This window comes from Camelina sativa, chromosome 17 (genome assembly GCF_000633955.1).
Source record: "Camelina sativa cultivar DH55 chromosome 17, Cs, whole genome shotgun sequence".
NCBI lineage: Eukaryota > Viridiplantae > Streptophyta > Magnoliopsida > Brassicales > Brassicaceae > Camelina > Camelina sativa.
In genome coordinates, this window is record NC_025701.1 from 30662947 (window position 1) to 30671435 (window position 8489).

At 35.8% G+C, this 8489-nt stretch overlaps 3 protein-coding genes and 1 long non-coding RNA gene across 6 annotated transcripts in view; all 4 read left to right on the forward strand.

Moving 5' to 3' along the window:
* Positions 1–2572, forward strand: part of LOC104758438 (protein DETOXIFICATION 42) — a 3449-nt gene extending 877 nt beyond the window's left edge. For both annotated transcript variants that reach the window (XM_010481299.2, XM_010481298.2), the window contains exons 3-13: positions 83–204; positions 301–525; positions 615–799; positions 887–1022; positions 1100–1196; positions 1272–1372; positions 1481–1644; positions 1736–1807; positions 1974–2090; positions 2166–2383; positions 2480–2572. In XM_010481299.2, the coding sequence (XP_010479601.1) occupies positions 83–204; positions 301–525; positions 615–799; positions 887–1022; positions 1100–1196; positions 1272–1372; positions 1481–1644; positions 1736–1807; positions 1974–2090; positions 2166–2383; positions 2480–2522 (1480 nt within the window). In that variant the 3' untranslated portion in view covers positions 2523–2572. The remainder of the gene's footprint in view (positions 1–82; positions 205–300; positions 526–614; positions 800–886; positions 1023–1099; positions 1197–1271; positions 1373–1480; positions 1645–1735; positions 1808–1973; positions 2091–2165; positions 2384–2479) is intronic.
* On the forward strand, positions 2706–3413 carry LOC104758437. Its single transcript, XR_762724.2, has 3 exons — positions 2706–2848; positions 2924–3141; positions 3238–3413. It is a non-coding gene; the product is annotated as an uncharacterized LOC104758437 (long non-coding RNA).
* LOC104758439 (protein DETOXIFICATION 42-like) lies at positions 3921–6728 on the forward strand. Of its 2 annotated transcripts, none has more exons than XM_010481301.2 (12): positions 3921–4088; positions 4173–4294; positions 4393–4617; positions 4702–4886; positions 4966–5101; positions 5190–5286; positions 5374–5474; positions 5565–5728; positions 5812–5883; positions 5974–6090; positions 6178–6395; positions 6497–6728. In XM_010481301.2, exons 1-12 carry the CDS (start codon positions 4018–4020, stop codon positions 6537–6539), a joined length of 1551 nt encoding a protein of 516 aa, XP_010479603.1. In that variant the 5' UTR covers positions 3921–4017; the 3' UTR covers positions 6540–6728. The 2 variants fall into 2 exon arrangements, with proteins under 2 accessions (XP_010479603.1, XP_010479604.1); XM_010481302.1 differs by having other exon boundaries at positions 4031–4088; positions 4178–4294.
* LOC104758440 (armadillo repeat-containing protein 8) overlaps positions 7214–8489 on the forward strand; it is a 6137-nt gene continuing 4861 nt past the window's right edge. Inside the window, exons 1-2 of the mRNA XM_010481303.1 lie at positions 7214–7715; positions 7938–8384. Coding sequence (XP_010479605.1) covers positions 7329–7715; positions 7938–8384 — 834 coding nt within the window. The 5' untranslated portion in view covers positions 7214–7328. The remainder of the gene's footprint in view (positions 7716–7937; positions 8385–8489) is intronic.

Consider the following 8489-nt stretch of genomic DNA (forward strand, 5'->3'; position numbering starts at 1 on the left):
TTTTTTTTTTTTTTTTTGGTATATAGTAAAAATCATGATCAGAAAGAAACTTAAGATTGGTTTACATTGATTGATGTATCAGGTCAGTTTTGAAATTTGATGAGCTTGGTTTGGAGATAGCACGAATAGCTTTACCCGCAGCACTTGCTTTAACAGCTGATCCTATTGCATCTCTAGTTGATACAGCCTTCATAGGCCAAATTGGTAACAACAAGAACAATAGTCTTTCATTTGCTTATTTTTTGTTTCAAGAATGGAGATCATCGGTTAGATCTTTGATCAGTTCTTGTCTATTTACAGGTCCTGTAGAGCTTGCTGCAGTTGGAGTTTCTATAGCTTTGTTCAACCAAGTTTCAAGAATCGCTATTTTCCCACTCGTTAGCATCACAACTTCCTTTGTAGCAGAGGAAGATGCTTGTAGCTCTCAGCAAAACACAGTCCAAGATCATAAAGAATGTATTGAAAGTGGTACTAACAACAATACAACGGAAGAGACTCAAGAATTGATTCCTGAAAACAGTAAAGGTACTTATTTGTTCTACGCAACATCATCACTCCTCTGTTTATTTGTTTTCTTGATCGTAATAATCACTAGCTCTTCATTTTTATTTCAGATTCTTCATCAGATGAATCTAAAACTGTTAGCAGTATCTTTAGTGTTAGTAAACCTCCAGCCAAGAAACGAAACATACCATCAGCTTCATCTGCTTTAATCATTGGAAGCATTCTTGGCCTTCTTCAAGCTGTGTTTCTTATATCCGCAGCGAAACCTCTCTTGAGTTTCATGGGAGTTAAACACGTAAAGTATCGATCTTTCTGGCTATATATATGATGTTATGAGATATATTGATGAAATCTTTTAAGCATGGTTTTAAATTTCTTACAGGATTCTCCAATGCTGAGACCTGCTCAGAGATATCTATCTCTTAGATCACTTGGTGCACCTGCTGTTCTACTCTCACTCGCGGCACAAGGCGTTTTCCGCGGATTCAAAGACACAACAACTCCGTTATTCGCTACTGGTAACGCCACTTACATATAACAAGGTTCAAAATCCTTAAAAACAGAACAATCATTTTTATAACTTTTTTTTTTGTAGTGATTGGAGATGTCACAAACATAATTCTCGACCCGATTTTCATATTCGTTTTCCGTCTAGGCGTAACAGGAGCAGCCACTGCTCATGTTATATCCCAGTGAGTTTAGTTTCACATGTGAAGCTTGGCTAATCTCAAAATGACCTGAACTTCAATTTTCATTGTCATTTTCAGATACCTTATGTGTGGAATACTCTTGTGGAAACTGATGAGTCAAGTTGATATCTTCAACATGAGTACCAAACATCTTCAGTTCTGTAGATTTATGAAAAATGGTATTGCAACAATACTTTTGAAATATTCAATGTGTTCACAGTGAAAAAATCTCTGATAAAATAACACCGTTTGGTTCTTGTTTTCTTGGGTGATTTTTTCTCTCTCAGGATTTCTTTTGCTTATGAGAGTGATTGCGGTAACGTTCTGTGTAACTCTTTCTGCGTCACTAGCTGCACGAGAAGGATCAACTTCCATGGCAGCTTTCCAGGTTTGCTTGCAAGTGTGGTTGGCTACATCTCTTCTTGCAGATGGTTTCGCTGTCGCTGGCCAGGTTTTTAGCTCATGATCTCTCTACTCATTGCATCATTTTTTTCGATTATAGCGACGGATCCAAAGCATTAACAAATGTTTCTATCCTTAAGGCAATACTAGCGAGCGCGTTTGCTAAAAAGGACTACAAAAGAGCTGCAGCTACCGCTTCTCGTGTACTGCAGGTACACACAATTTATAATTTTATGCTTTGTGTTTACATGAGAACAAACAATAAACAGTAAACAAGAAATCTTAATTAAGATTTGTGTATTTAGTTGAACCACTTAATATGTCTACTGAAACATATAAAGATTCATTTTAAAACTGAAGGACTGAATCTTGTGACAGTTGGGATTGGTTCTCGGCTTTCTTCTCGCGGTTATACTTGGAGCAGGACTGCATTTTGGAGCAAGAGTATTTACAAAAGACGATAAAGTTTTACACCTAATTAGCATAGGACTTCCGGTAATTAATCAGTTCCTATTAAACCACTAATCAGGTCAAGATTATGTGATAATATATGGCTAAAGTTTCCTACAGTTTGTGGCAGGAACACAACCAATAAATGCCTTAGCGTTTGTGTTCGATGGTGTCAACTTTGGAGCATCTGATTTCGGTTACGCAGCAGCTTCACTAGTAATGGTGGCTATAGTTAGCATCTTGTGTTTGCTCTTTCTCTCATCGACTCATGGGTTTATTGGACTTTGGTTTGGTCTCACCATCTACATGAGCCTTAGAGCAGCCGTTGGATTCTGGCGGTAAAAAAAATCTCTAAACCTCTATGTTTTTTTGTAGTGGAAAAGTAAGGTGTAAAAGGAAAAAAGATTTAATAAATCAGAATGTGACTGTTACAGGATTGGGACAGGAACAGGACCGTGGTCTTTTCTTAGAAGCTGATAAAGAAGGAATTTTAAAGGGAGGAGCATGTTTTTAATTGTTCTTAAAACCTTTACTGANTTTTATGCTTTGTGTTTACATGAGAACAAACAATAAACAGTAAACAAGAAATCTTAATTAAGATTTGTGTATTTAGTTGAACCACTTAATATGTCTACTGAAACATATAAAGATTCATTTTAAAACTGAAGGACTGAATCTTGTGACAGTTGGGATTGGTTCTCGGCTTTCTTCTCGCGGTTATACTTGGAGCAGGACTGCATTTTGGAGCAAGAGTATTTACAAAAGACGATAAAGTTTTACACCTAATTAGCATAGGACTTCCGGTAATTAATCAGTTCCTATTAAACCACTAATCAGGTCAAGATTATGTGATAATATATGGCTAAAGTTTCCTACAGTTTGTGGCAGGAACACAACCAATAAATGCCTTAGCGTTTGTGTTCGATGGTGTCAACTTTGGAGCATCTGATTTCGGTTACGCAGCAGCTTCACTAGTAATGGTGGCTATAGTTAGCATCTTGTGTTTGCTCTTTCTCTCATCGACTCATGGGTTTATTGGACTTTGGTTTGGTCTCACCATCTACATGAGCCTTAGAGCAGCCGTTGGATTCTGGCGGTAAAAAAAATCTCTAAACCTCTATGTTTTTTTGTAGTGGAAAAGTAAGGTGTAAAAGGAAAAAAGATTTAATAAATCAGAATGTGACTGTTACAGGATTGGGACAGGAACAGGACCGTGGTCTTTTCTTAGAAGCTGATAAAGAAGGAATTTTAAAGGGAGGAGCATGTTTTTAATTGTTCTTAAAACCTTTACTGAGGTTGTAATTAAATAAATAAAAAACAAAGAGTATGAGTCTGGAGATATAAATAATGCTAAGCGATTTTACTGCTGCTCTTGTAAGTGTATTCAAGTTGTATCCCAAAATTAGAGGTAGTTCAGATTATGTAGTAAATTACATAGAAATTAAAACGGATATAAAATTTTTAAACTAATTTGAAATCAAATTTTATTGGTACAGATTTCATATTCTCTATCACGCGTTGAAAATCCTCTTTTGTCATAAAATTGTTTTCTGTCACTTTGACTTCAAATTTTAATTTTGTTTTTTCTTTGGTAATTGACGTTAACCAAACTTTCAGTGATAGAAAATTTGTTGTAACCAAATTTCTCTACTTGTATTTCGTTTACTTCCCTATTCATTTTCTCTATTTGAAGATGGGGATAGGTTTTAGGCTTTTTTATTCAATCTAAATTAGAGTTTGACTTAATAATATTACTTTCATCATTAAACTCTCTTTTTTTCCTGAACATGAATTGTATAAGCTCTCTTTTTTCCTGGGGGCATTTAATGAAGTGTAACACTGTTACAGTAACAGTACGTAACTAACTGAGATGATTTATGTATATAAATCTGTCTGATTTTTGTAGACAAATTATTTTATGTACTTGTGAAACTCAGAAAACTCAAGAAAGCTTCAGTTACATAATCTCTTAATGATGTCTGAAAATGGCTACAACACAGATTTTCCAAGAAACCCTCTTTGCATCTTCTTTAATGATTTCAGGTAAACGTTTTTTTTTTTTTGTGTAGTTCTGTTTGAAATCATTGTTAGAAAGAAACTTAGAATTGGTTTACATTGATGTATCAGGTCAGTTTTGAAATTTGATGAGCTTGGTTTGGAGATAGCACGAATTGCTTACCCTGCAGCACTTGCTTTAACAGCTGACCCTATCGCATCTCTAGTTGACACAGCCTTCATTGGCCAAATTGGTAAGAACAATAAGTCTTTCATTTGTCTTTTTTTTTTTTCATAATTGAAATTATTGGTTTAAATCTTTGGTTCTTGTTATAACTTATGATGAGTTCAGGTCCTGTGGAGCTTGCTGCAGTTGGAGTTTCTATAGCTTTGTTCAACCAAGTTTCAAGAATCGCAATTTTCCCACTCGTTAGCATCACAACATCATTTGTAGCAGAGGAAGATGCATATAGTTCTCAGCAAAACTCTGTTCAAGATAATAAAGAGTGTACTGAAGAAGCTGGTATTAACAATACAAAGGAGGAAGCTCAAGAATTGATTCCTGAAAACAATAAAGGTATGTAGTCAATTCCTTCTCTGCTTTTATTTTATTGTCAGAGGTAAATAAAGATTACTAGGTTGTTTGATTTTTTTTGTTCAGATTCTATATCAGATGAATCTAAAACCAGTAGCAGTATCTTTAACGTCAGTCAATCTCCAATAAGGAAAAGAATTATTCCATCAGCTTCATCTGCTTTAATCATTGGAAGCATTCTTGGCCTTCTTCAAGCTGTGTTTCTTATATCCGCAGCGAAACCTCTCTTGAGTTTCATGGGAGTTAAACACGTTAAGTATCGATCTCTCGGGATCTCTATTGATGTTATGAGGTTAAAAAATTACTAAGAATGCTTTTAAATTATTACAGGATTCTCCAATGCTGAGACCTGCTCAGAGATATCTATCTCTAAGATCACTCGGTGCACCCGCTGTTCTTCTCTCACTTGCGACACAAGGTGTTTTCCGCGGTTTTAAAGACACAACAACTCCGTTATATGCAACTGGTAATGCCTCATGTATAATATGATCAAAGTCTTTGAAACAGAACAAAACTGATGATCCATTTTTACAAATTATCTCATATATATGCAGTGATTGGAGATGCTACAAACATAATACTCGATCCAATATTCATATTCGTGTTCCGCCTAGGCGTTACAGGAGCAGCCATTGCTCATGTTATGTCACAGTGAGTTTAATTTCCAATCAGAAGCTTGGTTAATCTTATAATAACCCTTACTTTAAATTTACTAGCGGTTTCTATGCTCATATTTAGATACCTTATGTGTGGAATACTTTTGTGGAAACTGATGGATCAAGTCGATATCTTCAACCTGAGTACCAAACATCTTCAACTATGTAGATTCATGAAAAATGGTATTGCATAAACTTAATAAGTGTGTTCATAGTGAGATCTCTGGTGAAATATAACCATTTGTTTTATTTCTATGTGATTCTTTCTCTCAGGCTTGCTATTACTAATGAGAGTAATCGCAGTAACATTCTGTGTGACTCTTTCTGCGTCACTAGCTGCAAGAGAAGGATCAACTTCCATGGCAGCTTTCCAAGTTTGCTTGCAGGTTTGGTTAGCTACTTCACTTCTTGCAGATGGGTTTGCCGTAGCTGGCCAGGTTTTTAACACATGATCACTCCATTCATAACCTTTTTCGATTAAGCGCGTTAAAGTATTAACAACTGCTTTTCTTCTCTGAAGGCAATACTAGCGAGCGCGTTTGCCAACAAAGACTACAAAAGAGCTGCAGCTACAGCTTCTCGTGTACTGCAGGTACTGCATATTTTGTTTAAGCTTAAAAAGATTCTGTTTTCGACCAATTTGAAACTAAACCGAACACTGAAGGACTAAATCTTGTGACAGTTGGGATTGGTTCTCGGGTTTCTACTAGCGGCTATACTTGGAGCAGCGTTGCATTTTGGAGCAAGAGTATTTACAAAAGATGATAAAGTGTTACACCTTATTAGCATAGGACTTCCGGTGATTACTTTACATCCCCTTAACTCTATAATCAAACAAAGATTATGACATAACACTGTGACTAATTCCGGTTCTTGTTTACTAAAGTTTGTGGCAGGAACACAACCGATCAATGCTTTAGCGTTTGTATTTGATGGAGTTAACTTTGGAGCATCCGATTTCGGTTACGCCGCAGCTTCATTAGTAGTGGTGGCTATAGTTAGCATTTTGTGTTTGCTCTTCCTCTCATCGACTCTTGGTTTTATTGGACTTTGGTTTGGTCTCACTATCTACATGAGCCTTAGAGCAGCCGTTGGATTCTGGCGGTAAAAAAATATGAAACTCTCTGTTTCTTGTAGTTAAAAAGGTTAAAAAAAAAAAACTGTTTAATTTTTTTAATAACAGAATGTAAACGTGACTGTTACAGGATTGGGACAGGAACTGGACCTTGGTCTTTTCTTAGGAGCTGAGTTAAAGGGATGAGCATGTTCAAGTTGTCTTAAATTTTTTATTTCTGATGAGATTGTAATTAGATAAAACAAAAAAATATACAAAGTTTTGAGTCAGGATATACAACTGTTATAATCCTATGCGATTATTACGGTTACACTTGTAAACCCCCATCTAAGATTTGATTTTAATTTAAAAACTTTTTGTTGAATAAATTTTATCAATTATGGTTAGTTTAAATATAAAATATTCGAATTACCTTAGTATATTTTTTTTTCACTTCTATTTTAGATTGGAGTTTATGTAGACATTTTTCGTAATTTTTGTGTCATAGCAAATATCATTTTGTACAAATCAGATTTATGAAAACAGTAGTAGTTTTATTCATATTACTTATTTATTAACTAGACTGATAAAATTCATAATAATAAATATTAAATATTTATAATTTGGCTTTACATAAAATACATAAATCTGTTTTACCCAAACTTATATAAACATTGAATCTGAATTGATTGATTAAAACAAAAAATGTATATTTCTATTTAATTCCCAAATAATAGAAGAAAAAAACAAAACTAAATAGGACCTATGTTTAGAAAAATCTCTTCTCTAACATGATTGGTTCATAGCTACTCTCAATTATTAGTTTAAAAACAAAAAGTAAAAACCCAATCTTTTTATTAAACGAAATTAAAAAAAAAAAAACCTGAAACCTTTACGGAACTCCTCTGCCTTTCTTTTCCAATCTCAATTAGCCTTTTCTTTTTTTTTGTTTTCCGATTTGCCGGAGAAACTAAATCTCCGCCATGCCTACCACCACAACCTCCGCCGCTTCATCCTCCTCTATCTCCACATCCGCATCCGGCTCCGGTAATAATAATCGTCAAGCCGATGTATTCTCTCGTCTGGCTTCATCTGACCCTGAAGTCAAGCTTAAGGCCCTTCGTGAGGTCAAAAACCAGATTATCGGAAACCGTACAAAGAAGCTCTCTTTCCTCAAACTCGGAGCTGTTCCCGCCATAGCTTCTGCTCTCGCTGATGCAGATGATTCGAACAAATGCAATAACATCCTTGTCCAATCTGCGGCGGCGCTTGGGAGTTTCGCTTGTGGGTTTGAAGCCGGAGTTCAAGCTGTTCTTGATGCCGGTGTTTTCCCTCGTCTTCTTCGTCTTCTCACTAATCCTGACGAAAAGGTTAAATCTTTTCAAACATTTATTGACTTTTTTTTTTTTTCTCTTAAAGTCTAGATTGGGAAATGAGATTAGAATTACTAAGTGGTTCTTGACAAGAAGCTTGAACGATTTAGGAGTTTAAAGTTTTCACCTTTTGAATTGTCTGCATCTGAGGAACTAGTAAAGCATTGGCCTTTGAATTATGTGAATTGGTTCCTTATTGCTTCTGTTTCGTTTCTTCAGGTAGTAGATGCGGGGGCTCGTTCGCTTAGAATGATATTTCAATCTAATCAAGCTCCAAAGTACGATTTTCTTCAAGAGAAAAACATGGAGTTTCTATTCTCGTTGTTGAATAGTGAGAATGAGAATGTTAGTGGACTTGGTGCGAGCATCATTGCTCATGCTTGTGGAACAAGTGTAGAGCAGCGGGTTCTCTGTGAAGCTGGTGTCTTGGAGAAGCTTGTTATCCTTCTTGATGGTTCTTTAAGCCAAAGAGAAGCTTGTCTTGAATCTTTAGCCACGGTTTTGAAGAACAACCCTGAAGCTGTTTCGGATTTTGTTGGACTTGAGTCTGGGAGATATTTGAATTCTGTAACTGAATTAACAAAGGATAGGTATCCGAGAACGAGGCTGCTTTCTTGTCTCTGCTTAGTTGTTATATACAACACTTCTCCTTCTTATTTCGTGAACATGGGAACCAAATCGGGATTGATAACTACTCTGCTTGAGCTGCTCAACGACCCTGGTCAATCTGGAGATGATGCTGCTTTGGGTTTATCTTGTCTGATTGCGGGA